The sequence below is a fragment of the Ambystoma mexicanum genome, chromosome 2q, assembly GCF_040938575.1.
Source record: "Ambystoma mexicanum isolate Mex_15411 chromosome 2q, UKY_AmexF1_1, whole genome shotgun sequence".
Taxonomy (NCBI): domain Eukaryota; kingdom Metazoa; phylum Chordata; class Amphibia; order Caudata; family Ambystomatidae; genus Ambystoma; species Ambystoma mexicanum.
Genome location: NC_090924.1, coordinates 309,791,609 through 309,812,186, shown reverse-complemented (window position 1 = coordinate 309,812,186; position 20,578 = coordinate 309,791,609). Strand labels below are relative to the sequence as shown.

General features: G+C 44.4%; 1 protein-coding gene across 1 annotated transcript in view; it reads right to left on the bottom strand.

The window, feature by feature from the left end:
• LOC138568695 (uncharacterized) overlaps positions 1-20,578 on the bottom strand; it is a 1,243,988-nt gene that overhangs the window by 1,031,114 nt on the left and 192,296 nt on the right. Inside the window, exons 55-57 of the mRNA XM_069646472.1 lie at positions 8,681-8,928; positions 5,690-5,775; positions 4,880-5,007 (exon numbers count right to left, since the gene is read on the bottom strand). Of these exons, the coding sequence (XP_069502573.1) occupies positions 4,880-5,007; positions 5,690-5,775; positions 8,681-8,928 (462 nt within the window). The remainder of the gene's footprint in view (positions 1-4,879; positions 5,008-5,689; positions 5,776-8,680; positions 8,929-20,578) is intronic.

Sequence of the window (20,578 nt, the reverse complement as noted above, 5' to 3'; positions counted from 1 at the left end):
GGACAGAGAGGAAGAGAGGCAACATCCTGCTTTCAACAAATAAATACCCGCCCAGAAAAAGAGAGTCAGAAAATATGCTCTTTCAGGAGAAAGATAGCCACCTCTGTGGTATTGCCAGTGCCACAGCGTTCATGGTGAGGTACAATCAAGCCCAGTGGAACGCCCTAGGTGGTCTAGTGAAGGAGCTATCTGCACCACTTCAGGCAGCTTCAAACAAAATCATACAACAAGGCAAGCAGTTGGCTAATTCAGTCATTAAATATTCACTGGACCAAATTAGAACGATGGCTGCCAGATTGCCGGGACTACAGTAATTAAAAGACTTGCTTGGCTCAGAAATACAGGATTTAAGCCAGAAACACAGGCAAACCTACTACAGACGCCAGTGGAAGAGTCTGTTCTTTATGGATGGCATGTGGATGATGCCTTCAAAAAAAGACCAAAAAAACACAACACATTAAAAAGCATTGGGCAAATAGCTGGGAGAGCATACCAGCAGAGGTGAATATCATCTTACTGACATTCCTTTCATTCACATACATATATACAGCCAACAGGTCAAATCACCTACACATCAGGAAGTGGATGATTCACAAGCCCCAAGGTGCAGCCACCAGCCTTCACAACCTCACAATGGCAACAAATACACGACCGGGTGCAGGAAAGGGGTCACATCCCAGTGGTATTGTCCTCTACCGCTGAGCAATGATGCAACGCTAGTAGTCCCATCCCATGTATCTCGATTTAGAGGATCTTTCGCTCATTCATGGGAGAGCATAACATCGAACATGTGGTTGTTAAGTACAATAAGAGAGGGCTCTTGTAAGGAATTCTCTTCAAACTACACAATCTTCCTCACTGCAGCAGAAAAATGATGCACAGGAAAAAATGGAGGTTCTGCTACAAAACAAAGCAATTAAACCAGTACCAACAAATCAAGTAAACAAGGGAATTTGGTCAATATACAAAACCAACCAGCCAGTTGTAGACCTACAGCCGGCGAACAAATATGTAATAACCCCAAAAATTCAGCAATACCTATCCCAAAGGAGGTCATTCCATGGCTAAAGAAGGAAGGGGACATGGCAACTTTGGAAATTAAAGATGCATACTTTCATATTTCCATGTTCCCATGTCATTGCAAATACTTTTGATTCAATGTAAACAAACAACATTTTCAATTCCTTGTGCTTCCCTTTGGGATAATATTGGCACCTTGTACCTTCAGAAAGATCCTGCTGTGGTGGCGGCCAACCTACACCGCAAAAACATAACAGCAGGGCTCAAAATGTGCACTCGCCCCTAGCAGTGATTTTTGACTCTTGATGACGGGTAAGAAATGCTGGGTGTGTGTGTAAAGAATAAAGTTGGCGAGATACTTTTTATGGCTAACTAGTAGCTTGCAACTTGAATTTTTCCCCCCTCATATCAGCATACTGTGATGAAGCTGGAGAATTTGTCCCTTCTACCCAGAGGGGCGCCACCGCCTTTGAGGCTCGGGAGGTGAGCCCACTATGCAGAGCCTTCCCAAGGATCTGGGCAAGTGGGGCCTCACTGGAGTGACTCCCCTCTTGGGGCCAAGGACTCCCATTCAGGAATGGAACTCCCAAATCCAAACCACCTTGTCTGCATATATGAATATGGAAAATACTTTTTCTCCTATAAGAACGGTATTTTGCAAAGATCCTTCTTTAACTCTCTTCTTTAACTCTCTTGGCTGCAGGTAATGCAGAACACAGCCTGGATGCCCTGTCAATGAAGCAGGACACCGTTCAATGTGTGCCTGTCACGTGTAAAAGAAGAGGATGGATTGCAAAGCACAGGAAGACTCCTACGGAAGCCATAGAACTGCTACTCAGAAACGAGCCTCTGTAGTATTGACGAAATGTCATACGCTTTTCCACTTGACGCCATTATTTCGCAAATTAGTTAGAAACTGCTTCAGGAACATCTGGCAATGATTCTAGTTGCACCAATATGGGCGAGACAGCCATGATACACACTGATGAAAGTCATCCAATCATGCCACCTGCTCATGCAGCAGCGGCAAAGAAAACAACATCTCAGATAACACACCAACTTGGCAGCTTGACTCCTGAAGTCATAGAGTTTGGACATTTGCAATTGCCCACACGATGCATGTATATCTTACAGGAGGCAAGACAACCCCATTAACTGCTCACCAGCAGATACTGTTGGTTACTTTATTTTTTTTTTACTAGACTTTGGTTTAGTTTACAACTTCCTCAAGGCACACTTAGCAGAACTGGCCGCATACACCACCTCCGTCATTTAGAAGGGTACCTCTGGTCAAGGCATTTACGGAAGGTGTGAAATGTATCTACCCACCAGTGACATAATGTCTGCCTGGTTGGGATAGAAACACGGTCCTTCATAAACTAATGAGCTTCGCTTTTGAGCCAAATCCTAAAGCACCTTTAAAGGAACTTTGACACAAAGTGCCCTTCCTCATCGCAGTTACCTCAATCAGGAGAACACGTCAATAGCATTAGCTGTCAATCTCTGAATCTTTCGTCTCAATACACAATCATAAAGTGGTTTTAAAAACACATCTATGTTTTACACCAAAATATATTTCAAAATTCCATGTCAACCAACCAATTAAATTGCCAGCTTTCTTGCAAACCCACAAAAAAGAGGAGCAAGGCCACTTCGTACACTTAACGTTTCAAGGGCAGTCTCGCACTTCCTGAATTGAACCAACCAACTAAAGAAGACAGACCACTTCTTTGTTTCAATGGCAATGGGAAAGCAGGGGGCCCAGTTTTCAAAACATCCCTAGCTGTATATAGGTCTGTAATACCTTAGCAAACACACCCCTTCCATACACAGGGGCAACATTAGCCTTCATAGCAAATGTTCTGCTACAGGCAATTTCCTGTTATTATCGGATGAAACTTGTAAAACCCCTACTCCTGCTTACTTCAGAGAAGGACCGTCCAATCGTGGTAGGATCTCTCACAAATACCAAGCTGGACTATTGTAATGCCCTGTTGGTCGGCATACCCAAACACCAACTTCAGCGGCTTCAGGTCACACAAAACTCAGCAATTGATATTTTCATTACCACAGAAAACATCGATCTCGGTGTTCCGGAGGAGCCTTCATTGAATTCCAGTGCAGCAGTGAATACAGTTTAAGGTGTTATGCCTTGTTCTAAAGTGCATTCATGGCGTAGCCCCTATTTACCTAGCATCTAGAATTGTAAGTCACTGGCCTACGCGCACACTTCGATCGATGGAGAAAGTCTTGTTGGTGGTTCCCCTTTCTAGAACTACTAGCTGGGGCGACAGACGTTTCTCTGTGGCAGGCCCTCGAGCCTGGAACTCCCTTCCTTTACATCTACGGCAAATAAACTCTTTAACTATCTTTCGGAAGCATCTGAAAACATATCTGTTTGTGTAGTTCTCTGAGTCATTTGGCATAGTTAAGTCGTTAGCTCATTACAAATCCATCAGTGCCTAAATGCAGTTAGCTGCCAGGCTCCCTTGTGGGATATGCGCGTTACAAATTCAAAAATCAAAATCAAAAATGTGTAAGGCAGTGACTTGAAGTCCATATAAACCTTTGCCAAAATAGTACTGTATGGAACTTGACAAGAGATCAAGGGCTCCAGTAGGCTTTCCTTATTTCGTTAATGTATGTTTTTTCTTTTGAATTCCACCCTCCTACTCTTCATCTGGTGACTACCTTGATATTCCAGGCTTTGTGTATAAATATCAATGAAGATCCAATGATGATAAAGAATAGGTTATGCACCTATAATCCAAGGTCACCATTATAGTTATCTTTATTTAATTCTTAAACCACCCACATATGATTATATGGTGAACTCCCATATGAGAGACTCCCACAGAATCTTCAGCCACTAGCACCACAATATCTACCAATCTATAGCCCTTGCATTCCCAGCTTCTTCAAATTGCTCCCCAGGTCACAATACGCCTGCTGGAGCACAACACTTAAGCACTTCTGCTGCTGTCATTATGCAGTCCTCTCTAGTTTTAGCATACATAGCTCCCTGGCAAGTTTTTATTTACATATTTATGGTGTTATATTCGTTGGAAGTATTTTAGCTCCTTAGCTGCTGTGCTAATTTGCACTCCTATGTAAACAGAATGAACATACTCACCCTTAGTGCTTAAGGGTTACAGGTATCTCTCACTTAAATGGACGGGTCGTGTTCAACTACACAGTGCAAGGGGACACAATCTACCCAAAGTAAAATATTAGAAGACAGATCTCTTTTGACAGTTTCCAAGACTGGCTTCTTTTTTTCTCTATCTCTTTCATTTTGCTTCTATTTTTTCTTCCTTTCTTTCTTTCTTTCTTGGTGATTGTAGTGCTTTCTGTTGTCATAGAGCTCAGTGACTCGTGCAGCTGCTGGGAGAAGCTTGCTCACATTGCTGTGCTAGTGTAAACAATTAAATTGAGCTTTTATATTGCGTTTCACGGCAGAGGCCAGCCAGCCTGTAAGCGCGGGACCAGGTTTCGAGCCAGTGATGCTCTGTGCTGTCTTGCTTGCAAGACAAATGAGTTGCCCCTGAGCTATCCTCACAGACACTTCAACTATTATCATCTAAATAGCAGTTGCTTTTCAGATGCCCATTTAGTCTGGGGACATTGATTGCCCACTTGAAGCTGGTGGTGGATCACCAACTCCACTCACATGGGCCACAAAGCACTTTCCCAGAAGGCACTGCATGACAGTCTCCACTGAGGTACCATACTACGGATAGGGGATCTAGAGAGGATAGACTCTGCAACCTGTGTAAAACCAATGGTTTATCTGACCCCAACAAGATTTACATACACATGAAGGAAGAGAAAAGCAAACACCATGAAGGACTCTTGTCACCTGCGATAACTGTTCCACAGGAATCAGTGCGACTAAATCCTCAGCAGTCATTTGTTTGGCGAAGATAAAGAAGTGATCATTCAGGAATGCTTGGAAGCTTGTTTCATTATCACACGCCAGTCTGGAATCTGATCAAACAGAAAGAAATAGAAGAGCACTTGTAATTAAGTTACTATCCATGGGTTACTTTGCAAGTGAGACACACTTGAAACAAGGTTGAGAAACCTGTCCTAAGACCCATTAACACTTTACTGAGTGCCTTTATTTTCCTATGAAACTCTGTGAGCACAAACTGTTCGATTACTTCACACCATCTAGTGGAGCAAAGGAATGGTAGCTTATCAGGAAATTGGTACTAGAATCGTTGACTATTGTGCATATTAGCATTATTGCCTGCAATATTTTTTGGGGATAATTTTCACATATTTGTACACATGTTAGGAATCGTATATCTGGAGTGAACTAACTGTTCTGCAATTCAATACAAAAATCAAGTTTATAACCTAGAAGTTCAGGGATTCAAGTGCTAATGTTTCAATTCTGTTGCCTAGACAACTCATAGGTAATTTACAGTCTCTGCATGCAGTGGCGTAGATCTGACAATATCAATTCCATTGGTGTGGTGATGGGACCCAAGCTGGCACCATGTTATTCTCCACACCTTTTGTTGCCAGTTACTTAGTGCATTATGAGGGTTGAACTCCAAACCAATGTTGCAATGTCCAAATGAAGGGAAATCCAAAAGAGCCCCAATCAATAAATCAAAGTACTCATCTGGTTGGTAACTGACTCAAAATGCACGTGTTTTACCTGTGTGAAACTTGAGCAAATGCTGGAAGATTGAGCTTTGCAGAGTTACAGCAAGTTGGTTGTACTTATCATTTATAACACGAGCCCTGGAAAGACAACAAAACAAAACTAAGAACTGCTTCTGGATAATGAAACACGCTTATTACGTATGGGTTTACAGTAACTGTAGATTTGTTTTTTTAAGTACAAATCTGTCTAACGGTCATTGAAAATGCAGAAAGACAATCAAGACAAGTATGCATATGTTTCTAATTCATACATTTCAAAGTGCTCCAAAAAACAAAAAGAAAGATAATATAAATTCCCTTGTGGACAATCACAAAATCAAATTAGGTATTGACATGCAAAAACAAATGAACAAAACAAATAAATCAGTGCTGGTGTAATACCTATTTTCACATCTAATTTGCAAAACTAAGTGCTATGTTTAAGGGCTGATAAAACTGAATTGCTAATTTAATTACCCCATTAAAGCAGTTGCGGAAAGACAAAGCAGGCTCTGTAAATCAAGTCACTGAAAAATGACTGCATGCAGACTACAGTTTCTACCACGGGCACCAATCCAAGTTGGCTCTCATCATTATAATTATTCTCGCAAAGTTTCCCTTTAAAATTAGAGTAACATTTGAGGAAATAGCATTCTTGTAGCCCATTACTTCTGCCAGCTGATTTCCAGAACCTTTGATTGGTGGAATCAGGCCATGTGCCAGTGGTCTAAAGGTCATCCAACTTCCAGGATAAAGTTAAGATATAGTGAATATGCTCTATTTGGTGCATGTTTACCTGCGATTGTGGAGCAGACAATAGCTTTTATAGAACTAACATGTTTAATTGTCCCACTCCCTCCTACACTTCAGGAAGAACCTCAAGTCCAAAGTCTTCAAAGAACATCTCGGCAATCACTGACTGCCCGACTCACCCTAATTCGCCCCCTCTGGAGCTCACCCTCTCTATTGCTCCCCTTATCCATCCCAGCACATCTGCTACCACTGAACCTTTACCACTGGGTGTGTCCCCTATGCATCGCACTCTGTTGCTTCCCAACTAGGTTTGTGCTTCATAAATCACACAGATGCATACATGTTCACATACATGCACACATTTCACATGTTTTGTTACAGGAGTATGTATAGGATTTCTGGACCTCCAAGCACCCTTCTGAGGATATGAATGCTTTTGATTTGAATGTGCAGTGTATACTCTCAAGAGGACAAGGGGTGTGTTCAGAGATTGTGCCTCATGCACAGCCACTTTGAAGAAGACCTGCATCACCTACACAGTACTGGTGCCCCAAACATTGTCATAGCTAGCAGGGGAAGTCACCATCACTGGATGACAATGCACACTAGGCGGCAAGATATCTCCATATTGGAATCCAAGAAATATAAGAATAATGAAACAAGAATGCAAGCACTCACTTGCTAAACCCACACACTCTGTAACAACATACCTAATAACGCCTGGTTAGCCTTTTCCCTCCTGCGTTACTGAAGACAAACTGACATCCCTTACACACTTCTACTATATACCTCATTCCACTATTTGTACATTATTCCACTTCTTTGTAGCTAGGAATGTGCTGTAAAACCACCTAAATACTTACCATAAAGACTATAGATTGCTACAGTAAGTATAAACCAAGCTATCATATAAGTTACGTTTCCATGGTTTCTCACACAGAATAGTGAGCAAGCACCATTCCCCAAGATCTCCCTCCTTCCCATCTCCCTTTATCAACATCATCGTGAAATCATGGCTTCATTGTTTATCCCTTTCTTTCTTTTTCTTTTTGAATTATCCCAGACTGCTAGCCCAGCTCACTGTTTTCTTAACAACATTACCAACATTTGTGAGTTTCTCACATGCTAACAACATTTTTATTACTACCCTTTTTTTCTCCTGCATGGACTATTGTTTTGCACTTGTTGTCGGCCTCCCAGTCTATGCGCTTGCAACCTTTAAAATCTATTTTTTGTTCCTGGATTTGTCTTCTATTTCATCTTCCATCTAGGTCCTCAATTGCCTCCTCACTTGAATCTCTACACTGGGTTACATTTCACTTCATTCCAATCTTTCATTTCCTATGCATCCATTGCCTGCCTCCTCTTTAGCTCTCATTTCTTACCTCTCTATATATTTCATCTCACCCCCTTTGGTCAGTACCTTTTATCTATTCCTATTGTCGGCTGTGTGCAATTCCATTTTAGTGGTTTCTCGCTTTTCTCTCCTAAAGATTGGATAGTTTACCTTTCCACATTTGGTCTGCTTCTTCTCTTGCTATGTTGTATTCGCTACTCTAAGATCATTTTCTTTCTACTGCTTCTCCCTCTTGTTAAACTACTTTATTGTGTAATTCTGTTAAGTTTTCATTTCATAATGCACTGTTGCACATTCATCGTTAAATCTGTTGTGTAGCACTTTAGGTGTATTTATACATTTGTAAATTGCCAGTCACTAGATACCCCTCTTCTGAGTGCTACGTTTAGTGCAAATGTACAACTAGAGTTAATATGCCTAGTTTACTTGGCTCCATATGCCATCTTTAATAGGTACAGAGCAAACCACTGTGTGCAGCAGCCATAGTTTCATGAGGTAATGTTACATATAGGTTCCAAACATGAGAATGCTTGGGATAATCATTGTGGACAGCTTCCCCCTAGCATTAAATAGAGAGAGACTCTCTGCAGGTGACACCAAGATAGGGGAGACTATACATCAAAGGCGTATGCTGTGTGCTGTTACACAAAGCCACAGTGCACTTTCTATTCGGTTCAATCATAGGGTTTGATGCCATAATTAATCTCAGGCAATTACTCATCCAATGAGCCAATTTTGCTGCCAACATATGTAAGTCTTTCCTGTTCAACTAATCTCACTGGTAAAAGAAGGTGTAGGGGAAAGGAAGGCAGACACCAACACAAATTATGCTGTGAAATAATGAAATGCGGCCTTCTAAGACGATTCTAAAAGAATATGGAGGGCGCAACTTACATTTCTCTTTGGCCATCACAGGATATATTGAAAGGGAGCTTGGCAATATGAGACTCGTTCATTGCTTGTATGAAATTGAAGAAAATCATTTTGAAAGCTTGCAGCCATTGATCCATGTTCAGCAACATCCATTCCATGTTGAGGACTATAAAAGTGTTGGAAATAAGCTCTTGTTGAGTCTGGAGACTAAGCTGGTTCAATGTAGATGTCTCATTACACGAAGTAGTGCTTGTTGAAGACACCACGTTCTGAAAAAACATAGGAACTGCATTATTCCTAAGAGAAACAATAACATTGACATTTCACACATCTCTAGTGGCCGGGCTATGTTTCATTGTTCAGGCCAAACATGCCTACAGAGCTGTAATCAAGATTAACCTCTGAAATGATCAGGCGTCTTGCTGTACACTAGCCAATTGTTTTAGCTCGTGTTTCCTTGTACTACTTATTCACATTGGGAGTTGGAGAGGAGATGGTGGTAAATCAGCAGGGAGAAGGTGTAGCAGAGGCGTAGGGTTGTCAGGAGAGGGGTGAGGAGAGTGTGCAGCTCCTGTGGGGGTTGTAAGAGCAACAGGTGGAGGAGAGAGAGACATGGTCCTTCACCAGATGCCTCAGTAGAGGAAAGAGAATGAGAAAACGAGGAAGTGAAGGCACTCTGTCTCATTTTTTAAGTAAACACACCAGCTTCATTTTCCAACGGGAATCATTTCAAGCAGTTGTTGCTCAAGAGATAATTAATCAGGTCTAGTTTCTCAGGTGCAAAATACATAATATTTGACAAGCTAAAAAAAAGTGACAAAATGCACGTGCAAGTTGTGCACTTTAATTTGTAAATGTGCCCATGCACTTTTTTGTGCTAGTGTGATATGTATTGTGCACTTGAGAAACTCAAGCTAATTAGGGACTGAAGCTAATGAATTATCTCTAAAGCAATTATTCATGTTGCGCATGAAAGCTAGCCCCACACATGTGCCTGTTTTTTGCAAAGGGGCATGGCAGGCGCAGTTGTCCCGTGGCAAGCTTCCAATGGGGCAGGGGGCAGCCCAACCTGCAGTTTTCCTCATGGTTCTGGGATCATTTTACCTTGCAGGCGGGGAAGACTCACAGGAGGTACAAAGACATTATACCATAGAGCAGTGACTTCTTGGGAACCAGGGCAATGTGCAAGCACATGAGACAGAGGCATGGAATGACTGGTTCTAATGCGCAAATGTAATGTTCTAGTGACCCCCCACTTCCACAGCGCCCTCCAATGGTGGAGACAGCAATGGGTGGGTGGGTGTCTGCGGGTTCCCAACAAGGTAATACAAAAGCTTGTGGCCGAGCACACCCACACATGCGACCTTCAGCCCCCTCGCCCACTTGGCATGCCCACACACTTTTTCCTTCTGTGCCAACTACCCGAGTGGCGCCGTCCGCCATCAGGAACTTGTTGCCACCGCCACTGCAGTTTATTGTCACTGGTGATGGCAGCCCTGTGGATGTGGTGGCTATTTGGGCAGAGGCAGAGGGACTGGCTGATGCACATGCAGTCAGACGGAGCTGAACGCCACATCCATGCTGGATGCCATTGAGGCGCGCATGCTCCAGCACCAGCATAGCCTCTTGTATGTGACTGACTGGGGATTGATCAAGAGGGTGAAAAAAGGTCAAAAGGAGTGACTGCTATCAGACCCTGGAGTTTTCATTGGCTGAATTAGCGCTGGTGGTAATTCCTCCAAAATCCAAGTGGAGTCCTAAGGGGCTCCATGATGAGGACTAACACCACAACTCCACCACTCGTAATTTGGCAGATATTCCAGATTGCCGCCATTGCCTCCAGAAATAGCGCCATTCTCATAGTGAAAGCCAATAATGCTAGGACATTGTGGAGACTTTGGGGAAATGCATCAAGCCACCTCTGAATTCAATCTCAGCGTGTCATTCGGTGGCAGAGGTTTCCCGGTGTGCAGTGCAGATCTTTTAACGTGGTCCGCGCGGGAGAATCCCAATTCCTGCTCCAGCAGACATGCGCGCCTCCGCAGTATTGTGCTGCTCCATGGGTCTCTCGGGTCAGAGCGTTGCTGAGCAGCCTCCAACCTGCATCACCACTGCCATGATAAACACAGTGCGGGGCAGGTTGGAGGTGCACGCTACAGAGAGTTTGTCCCTGCGACATGCTGGGAACTGGCGCACCTCATGAGGAAACAAGTTACTGGCGCTAAAGGGAATTAATATCCATACTTTTAATTCTGAGCAAAATACAGCCATATCCACGAACTTCACTTACTTCCTAGTCTATTCGGTTTCCTTCAGTGTTACCAGTTGGGAGATGGTATAAAGGCAAAGAGGGTGGGAGGTGCCTTGCGTCTCAACTTTGCTAGTTACTTTTGGTGAGTTGTCAGCCCGTAATTCTCCTGTGTCGTGTTTCTATTTTCCCTGCAGGGGTTTTTTCAACAACCATCTGACTGTTTTTCCTCTGCACGTTTCAAGCATAAGACTCTACTTTGCCTGGAATCTGGTTTGGTGATGTGGAGGAAGGAAAGCACTTGGCATCTGAGACCATGGCAGGAGAACATCCAGACATCTGTCTTGGCTTCTGAATATGAAGCCATGACTGTGAAGACTTTTCATTTACAGAGGGCTGAATACAGTTGATTTCAAAATGTAACACTTTAAAGGCAAGAAGTCTCATTAGAACTCTGCCGGTCTGAAATGAACGTGCCGGTAATTCTGTTTACTGGCCCCTTTCTGAACCGGCAGAGTCCAAGTTTGCAGGTGGGGTGGCCTGATTTACCTCCATCCAAGAGCTGGAGGTAAGTCAGGCAGCACACTGGCAGAAAACAGTATTACCGGCAATACCCCCATGGAGTCCTATGGGACTATGGGGGGCCTATGGGACTCCATGGATTGGGGATTTACCGTAATTCCGGCAGATCAGGCGGCGGGAATGGTAATACCGTAATGAGGCCCATTTGTGCGGTGTTTTTACCTAAAAGGTAGCCTAGGAAGACTGTTTCATGATCAAATTTGGTTAGTTCTGTGATGTTGCCACTTTTTGTCATTGATGGCCTGAAAAGGAGGGTCTGTTTTCTAATGCAAATTGTAGATATTTGCAATTTCTTACAAAAAAGCAGTTAATGCCTTAGAACATGAAAATGCAACACAGTAAAAGGCTGCAGTTCAAATTCGCTAAAATTAAAAATGAGATAATGTTGCCTGAGAATATTTGACAGACTGTTGTTGTGTTAACAAGTTGTAAATAAGCTCAACACACAGGCATAGGGAACCCAATCAGTGCTCATGTGTGCAACTTTCAATTCACATGGAGAAAGGAAAAAATTACCAGGGGTAGTAGTGTTTGCCTTGTTGGAAGGAGGGAAACTGTGCACTTCTGTGTTTTTAAAACAACAGAAGCAGGACTCGAACAGAATAGCAGCAGCACAAACACTAATCGCATCTATAGCTTGTACAGTCAGGTACCAACACTGTGATGAGTCACTAGAGCTATGGTCCAACAACAGCAGCATGTTCTTGGGTAAAAGTAAGCACTGGAGGTGGCATAGTGACTGGCTACTGGCTGTAGCAGAGGTCATCTGGTTTAATCTCAGTCTCCGTCGTAGCATATCGCGCCACAAAGATATGGTAGCCAACTTTATTCTAGGCTTTTCCCAGGACACAGTTTTGGTGTCATTCATTGTCCTGGAGTATGAAGAACTTCCGCACGTTGGACTTTCTTGCTGGATCAAAAAGACATGTCCTCCTACACTCAAATAGCTGTGGACGTGGTGTCTGGGAACGTGGTGGTCGTGGAACTTGTGGTGTGACTGCCCCATACTAATGTTTTTCACTATCGGATCTGACACGATGTCTTTGAAAGCCCCTGTACAAAGGTTGATGCATAGATGTAACCTTCTCTCCCACCTCTCTAATGGTGGCATTGTCCTCCTCTTCTCCTCTCTGGTTTCAATGGTTTTTAAAATCATGTGTTGTGACCTGGACTTGGATGGCTCTCATTTATTATAATCATCATCCTCAGAGTAATAGGTGAATTTGGGTGGGGGGCAGGAACATCCCATATCTTGCACCTCTGTGTACAACTGGCCATCAATAGGTATATCTGCAAGTCCCCTCCCTCTTTTGCTGCCCCAGAGACAGCCGGCTGAAACTCCTCTGCATACCTCCCTCTCTCACTGACACATTAAGGTGCTCCAAATATGCTGTTACACATTCCGATAGCCACTAGAACACAACACTCAGTTGCATTCACAGAATTCAGTCTCTTGGTTCCAAAGAATGCTAAGATTTACTCTCTGCAAGCAGCTACTATTTTGTATGATCACAAAAGGATGACATACTCAGTCACAGACGCTGAATATAATCTTCTCCAGCCACCAAAGAATTCTAATACCTTTTCTCTGCAGCTAGTATTTCCTCTTTCCACATAAAGATATGAACTCAATTACAGACACTAAATATAATCTCCTCCTGCCTCCAAAGAATTCTAAAGGGTTTTCCCTGCAGCTTGTATAGTCTTTTGTCAGAGAAAGATGGCACACATAAGCACTGGTCTTGAATGCACTTTCTTGCCACCAAAGAATTCTATAATGTTTTCTTCACAAGCAAATACTATTTTGTTTCACCACAAAAAGGTGATGCAATCAGTAACAACCACTGGTATAATCTACTCCTGTTTACAAAGAATTCTAAGACTTTTTCTCTGCAAATAGTTGTTTTCCTGAATGCACTCTGTCTTACACCAAACAATTCTAAGGTTTTTTGTTAACAAGCAGCTACTATTTTGTTTCACTGGACGTATATCAAACACTCATTTACAGACACTGAATATAATCTCCTCCTGCCTCCAAAGAAGTTTTTTTTTCCGAAACTAGTATTTCCTCTTGCCACAAAAAATGACAACTCACTTACCGACATGCAATGCACTCTCATACCTCAAAAGAATTCTAAGACTTTGTATGAGCAAGCAACTACTATTTTGTCATTTCCCAAAAAGATGACACATTCAGTTACAGATACTGAGTCTAACGTTTTGTTCTGCCTCCAACTAATTCTAAGAGTGTCTCCATAATTAGCATTTTGTCTGACAACAAGAGGACACACTCAGTTAAAGACACTGGGCCTCATTACGACCTTGCCGGTCCGGTAGCAATGTTGATACCGGACCGGCACTCTCCGAGTTCTGTGGGTGGCTGCCGTCCCGCCCTCCAGGTCTAACCTGGCGGGCTGAGTGCCACCCGCCCGCAGACTTTGACGGTAGCACCGGCACTGTCATGAACAGTGCCGGTGCTACCCTCATCCCCATCCCATTGAGTCCTAGGGGACTCAAAAGGGAATCAGGATTTACATTCTATCGGCGCCTGGCTTCACGGACCGCCGGGGCTGTAATGCCCTGGTGATTCCCCAAATCCAGGAGCCAGAAAAAATACACAACTCCAGCTGCAGCCTGCCGATTTTATCGGCACAGCTGCTGCCGGGGTTGTAATGACCCCCACTGAATGCACTCACCTGCCTCCAGAGAATTGTAAGACGTTGAGCCTCATCAGGGGTTGGGCGTAGCGGTAAAAATGTGGCAGTAACGCTATTACTTCTGGATTACCGCTTGGCCCAATCTCCCGAGTTTGGGCGGACCTCGGAGCATTCACTTCCAGCTCTGAGCTGGAGGCGAATGTGCAGAGTTTCAGCCCATTTTCAGGGCTATTAGTGCGGCGCAAGTTGTACAATGCTAATTAGCACCAGAAATGCCCCATTATCAAGGATGATGTCACACGGATGAGAAATACCTGTCTTCTTCACGGTTGGTGTCGATCTTGAAGCCACGTTGGTGTGTTTCCCGGTTGCCGAAGACTAAGTAACGCAGGGTACCAAGCCAACACCCCTCTGATAAACAGACAGGTACTGGATCAGCTCCCAATGCCATGGGGCAGCACTTTTCAATTTGCGTGGTGTCAGGACAGTGAAAACACTGATAAGGAAGGCCATTGCATATTTAGAGGTTCCCAGATGGTCAAACCACGGGTACCGGCATAGCACGTCCAGATGGTTGCTGGGGCTGAAGCACTAGCAGAGGGGACAGTTGGGTAGACCAGAATGGGACAAAGGGGTGAGGCGAGAAAAACCGAATGGGAACCCAGGAAGATAGGAAGGTAACCCAGGGAGACAGCCACGGGCCCAGGACCCAAGGAAGGGAAAGGCAAGACCAACCGAAGAACCAAGGATACAACAGGGGAAGCCCCAACCCAGTTCTAGCATAGCAAGGGGAACCCAGGCAGGGACCAAGGAACAATAGACTGAAGCAACCAGAGCACAAGGCAGGGTTCAAGTAGCAAAGCTGAGCGCAGAGGGAACGAAGTGTGATTCAGCAAAACCGCATTTAGACACAACTGGCAGCATCTGCGGTAGTCGGAAATGGTCCTTCGCACGAAAACGAGGCTTGGAACACAAGCAATCGTTGTCACAGGGTCAGCACATGTGCAGAACGGAGAGAAATGGGGACTGTGCATGCGTGGAAATAGGCGAAACACAAACTCCCCGAAGGCCCGATGCATTATGCCGAGGTGATTAGGAAAGGCACCAAGAGGGATAGAGCCTAGAGGAAGGGACGAGCAAGGCTCAGCGAACCCGGCAACGCCCACGGGTGAGTGGCATGACACCCATATAGTCCTATGGGATCAGAATAAATGGGGATTAAGAGTGCCACCGCAACTTGTGGTTCGGCGCTAAGAGCACCAGACTGAGTTGGTGTAACGCTGTTAGCGTTGGGCAGTATCCCGGTGGATTAACCGCCGGGATACCCCCCAACTTGTGATGAGGAACGTTGTTTCTGTAACTAGTACTTTCCAGAGGTGACACATTCATAATGGGCAAGAGCTGTTGAATTCCATGCATTATGGAGAAGCCAAAGATGGCCCAGTAAAAACAAAACTTGCTGCACTGAGCAGCTGAACAAGCACTTCTGGATGGCTTTTTTTGTGGGGAAAATATGGTTCCTTTGGTTTACGCTTCACTGGGAATTGCAAGGCCAGAGTTGTCTTCTTTCCCCAGCCTTTCATGGCCCATTGGGCTTCAAGGCTGGGGTTTTGCAGGTCCGAAAGTGGGTAGGGGAACTCCTATGCCGCTTTTCAATTCAGATTGGTTGTGCAGGCTGAGGCCCTTGTGCTTCACAGGACACACCAGGAACCATAACTGAGATAGACATGTTTGATTGACACCTCCACCTACTTCCAGCTTCACGTCTCTCTCCATAAAGTGTGGGACAGGCCAACTGTGGCAACAGTGTGTGCAGGCAGGAGCCAGAGCTGTGCCGGTAATGTAAGTGGAAAAAACTGAGGATTGTGAGTGGGTGTGTGTATCTGCATGCATTTAAGGGGTTGTGTATGTCTGGGAGTGTGCACATATGAGTGTTTGCTCATATTCATATTTGTGAGTATATGTGAGTGTATGTGTAATGTGTGTGAGTGGCCCGGTTGGTGACTGTGGTTGCCAAAGGCAAAAGGGGTGTAGTCAAGGTGCCCAAGACAAATGTTATGGGGCAATCCAGGAGTATATACGAACAGCCAGCATGGACATATCTTCTCATTGTGACTTTAATGGCATTTTGTCCAGAACAAACATGAGTGTGTTCTTATGTGGGAATACTGGCATATATTGGTGTTGCCAGCATGTACATAAGTTCTTACTATGGCACTACTGGCGTTATAAGCAAAGAAAGCATGAGCGAGTTCTTATTGCGTAAGACGGACATATATTACTACAGCCAACAAAGATAACTTTTTTTTACAGTGGCATTAATGCACTGGCCAAAGCAAACATGAGTGTGATATTACATGGGGATAGTGGCATATAGTGGCACAGCCAGCAAGGTTATTTTTTCTTATAGTGGCATGACATTCTATGCAAAAGAAACACAAGTGTGTTCTTACTTGGGAATATTGGCATGTACTCGCCCAGCCAACATAGACATGTTTTCTTACAGTGGCATATGGGCAAAACCAACACTAGTGGGAATACTGCCATATATTGGTTCTGCCTGAATTGGCATCTTTTGTTACAATGAAATTACTGAAATATGCAAAGCAAAGTTGTGTTATTCTTATATGGTAATACTGAAATATATTGGTACAGCCAGCATAGACATGTTCTCTTACAGTGAGATTACTGGCATTAGGGGCAAAGCAAACTGGCCAATATTTTGTGGGAATACTGTCATAAATGTGCAAAGCCAGCATCGACATGTTTCATTACAGTAGCAAAACTGCCATTATAGGCAAAGCAAACACAAGTGTGTTCTTACATGGGGATACTGGAATATATGCTGGTTCAGCCATCAGTACAACATCGACATAGTGCTGTTAGATTTCAAATAGACAGGTTGAAATATTTAAATCTTAGAATAATCAACCGGCCATCTTGGACTAGGGAATTTTCCGCCACTGGGGTACCATATTTGAATCTCTTCCTCCAGGCCTGTAGTAAATAATTCCCCATACAGTGAGTTGCTATTTCGCTTTTCCCCGCCAAAAATAGATGGAGCACTCATTGACCCCTCTAACATAAAACGATTTTTTCCTAATGTAAAAGTATTCTGGGCAAAACAAAATAAAATGCGCTATGCTTTCAGTTTAATTTGGACGAAAGGGGAAAACTGCTGCATTGCTCGGATTCTAGTGGTGCTTTAAGCTGGCCAGGGGAAGAATACCAATACAGAGTTTCATATAAAGAGCTTTCAATAATTTCAACTGCGTTATGTCCAGATAGCATTCAAAGCCAGGATTTTCTTTCCTTAACAAGTAAGGGGCTAAGCTACATGAACTTGCAAGTTTTTCTCGGGGTTCTCTCTCCCACCTGCTCTCATAGGCCTTTTTTAATAGCATTTTAAAATGTCCTGGAATTAATTCAAGCTGCAGCCAGTAGCTTTCCAACCCCAAGGCAATCAGCTAATTTCTGATTGCCGATAGCCAAAGCAAATTAGGACGGCTCTTCTGTAGTGACCCAAGTTGCTGTTTGACAGTCTAGCCCAGAGAAACAATGGCCTCTTTGACATGTGAAGCCAATGCTCTGCAGGCCCAACTCCCAAAAGACAAGCGTGTACAGGCAGGCCCAGGGCTGTTTTGAGGAATTTCTGTTCCAGGGCCTGGAGCATACTTGGTTTGCCGATACCCCACAGTTGAGCTCCATAGAGGGCGGCCTACCTGGCCTGACTCTTATAAATCTGCAGGATAACACTTACTGGCCCCGTTTTGTTAATGTGTCATGGGCAAAGCCAATATGAGTGTGTTCTTTCATGGGAATATTGGCATATATTTGTGCAACCAGTTTGTGCTTTTTTTCCTACTGTAGCCTTATTAGCATTATGGTTCAATCAAACATGGGTGTTTTCTTAAATGGGATACTGGGATATATTGGCTCAACCAGCAAGCATATCTATTCTTACAGAGGCATTACTGCCATTATGAGAAAAGCAAACATGAGTGTGTTGTTATGTGGTAATACTGGGCATATATTGGCAAAGCCAACATGGACAAGTTTTCTTGCAGTGTCAATACTGGCATTATAGCACAAAGCGAGGATGAAAATGTCCTAAGTCCCTGGCAGAATACTGACAGAAATTGTAGGCAGATGCATCATGAGACTGTGTTGCAAATTGCTCCCGTGTATTTTTTGTGACCTGGGTTCTATGGGATTTGTTCATGTGTTACCCTAAAACTAACAGTAAATTGTATGGTGCGACATGTCCAGTACCCTGACTCCCACTCTCTGCCTGGAGTGGGAAGCATATCTGGGTAGAAGGCAGAACCAGCTCTACCCCACAGGGGAACAGTGGCAGTGGAGAAGGCCCTAATTCCTGTCCCCTACCCAAGTGCCAGTTTATATATGTACAGTGCGAACTTGCATCACCCCATACCTCTTAAGGTTAATGCTAGCTAATTTTTCTATTTCTTTCCTAGTAACAGAACTGATGGAACAACAGTATGGATAGACCACCAGCGGGAATAAAACCCCTCAGATTAGAGCTGCACGCTATCTGCTTACAATCATATGTGTCCCTGAACCGTCAAGAAGAGAGCCACCGGACGAAGAAATAGAGAGCCTACACATCTGCCTGACACTGCATGCACTGCTCCCCGGCACCAGCACCCACTTTAGTCGAACAGCTGTGCCAAATTTATTCCATCAAAGACAAACACAGAGCAGCCTTTGCGTTGCAAACTTTCACTTACCTTGGAGATTGTCACCACAAAAGCCCCTAACACATACTGGGATTCGCTACCCTGTGGACCGCCTTTGTAGCAGCATAGCGCTTCTAATGGTGAAAAGGGATGGGACTTATCCAGCTGTTTATAACTTCCAGTGATTGTAATTCTGGAAACAGTATGGGCAGATTATTATGGTACCCTTTACCGCGAGGACCCCAGGACTCTGATGGAGTGCTCCACTGCTGGTGATTGCCCTGTGCTGGCCCCGGCTCTACCCCTATCTCCCATGACTCTCACAGAGGCCCAGGTGGAGTGCGCGCTGGCACGCCAGAAGCTGGGCAAGGCCCTGGGCTCAGATAGATTTTTTCAGGAATGAGTCTTTAATATGGGCGCCCTATCTGACCAAGTTATATAACGCTGTGTTGGCCAGCACCATGGTTCCGTGGTCTTGGACTGGGGCTGAAATAGTCCCAATGCATAAAAAGGGTGCGCGCAATGACCTGGTCAACTTTAGACCGATTGCCTTGCTGGATGCTGGGGGGGAAGACATTCGCCGTGGCACTTTTATTCCACTTGGATGAGTGGGCATTGAGCTCCGGTGTAATTGATCATCGTCAGGCGGGATTTTGTGAGGGCCTCAGCACGATAGACCAAAGTCTTTGGCTGTGCTTGATCTGTGAAAAGTATTCTGTTCTGAGAAAGGTCAGCGTCTATGCTGTGTTTGTGGACCTCCTCACGGCTTTTGAAATGGTCCCACAGGCACGTTTGTGGAAGGTCCTAGAGGAACTTGGGATCCCTGCTGCTCTGCTTTCAGCTATTCAGAGTCTTTACACAGAGAATTCTGCGGTGGTCTGTTGGCACCAAGAGGGAAACACTTCCTGTAGCATTGCTATACAGAAGGGAGTCTGCCAGGGATGTGTGTTGGCGCCAAGGCTGTTCTGCATTTTCGTCAAAGAAGTTTTGAAGAGGTTGTTGGCCGCGCAGACTGATGCCCTTTTGCTATCAGGCGACAAGTTTCCCACATTGTTGTTTGCCGATGATGCTGTGCTCCTCTCTCTCATGCCGGTTGGTGTGTACAAACAACTGGAGATTTTTGTGTCTTTCGCAAAGAAGAATGGGCTTGCATTGAATATCACAAAAACCAAAGCTATGATCTTCAATGTCAATTTCATGAAGAAGCACACGCCTTTATTTCTCTTTGTAGAGAGGGGTGCAATCGAGCAGGTCCAGTCTTATGATTATCTAGGTCTGAGAGTTATGGCATCATGCAGTTGGAAAATGAGGGTTAAGAAGGCCAACCTCACCTTGGCTAGATATATAGCGGGGTCCTCACTAGATTCACCAACGAACATGGGAATGGGGTAGTACAGGTCTCGCTGGAAGCCTACAGAGCACAAGCACACCAGGCAGCATTGTTTGGGGCGGAACTCTGGGGGCACGTGGAGACCAAGTCCCTTGCAGTGGCTGAGACAACATTACTGAAGAACATCCTTGGGTTGCCCACTGCGGCCCTGAACATCCCAGTGCTTTTGGAAACTGGATTGGAGGGGTTTGAGATGATCTGTAAGTTATGCCCAGTTCTTTACTGGGCTCGCCTCTGGTCTAATCCTCACCTTTGTAAATACAAAGAGGCAGTTATAGATGTGTTGTCCCAGCAGGGGGGCAGCTCATGTGAAACGATATCTGGGTCTGCTCGGTCTGGAAG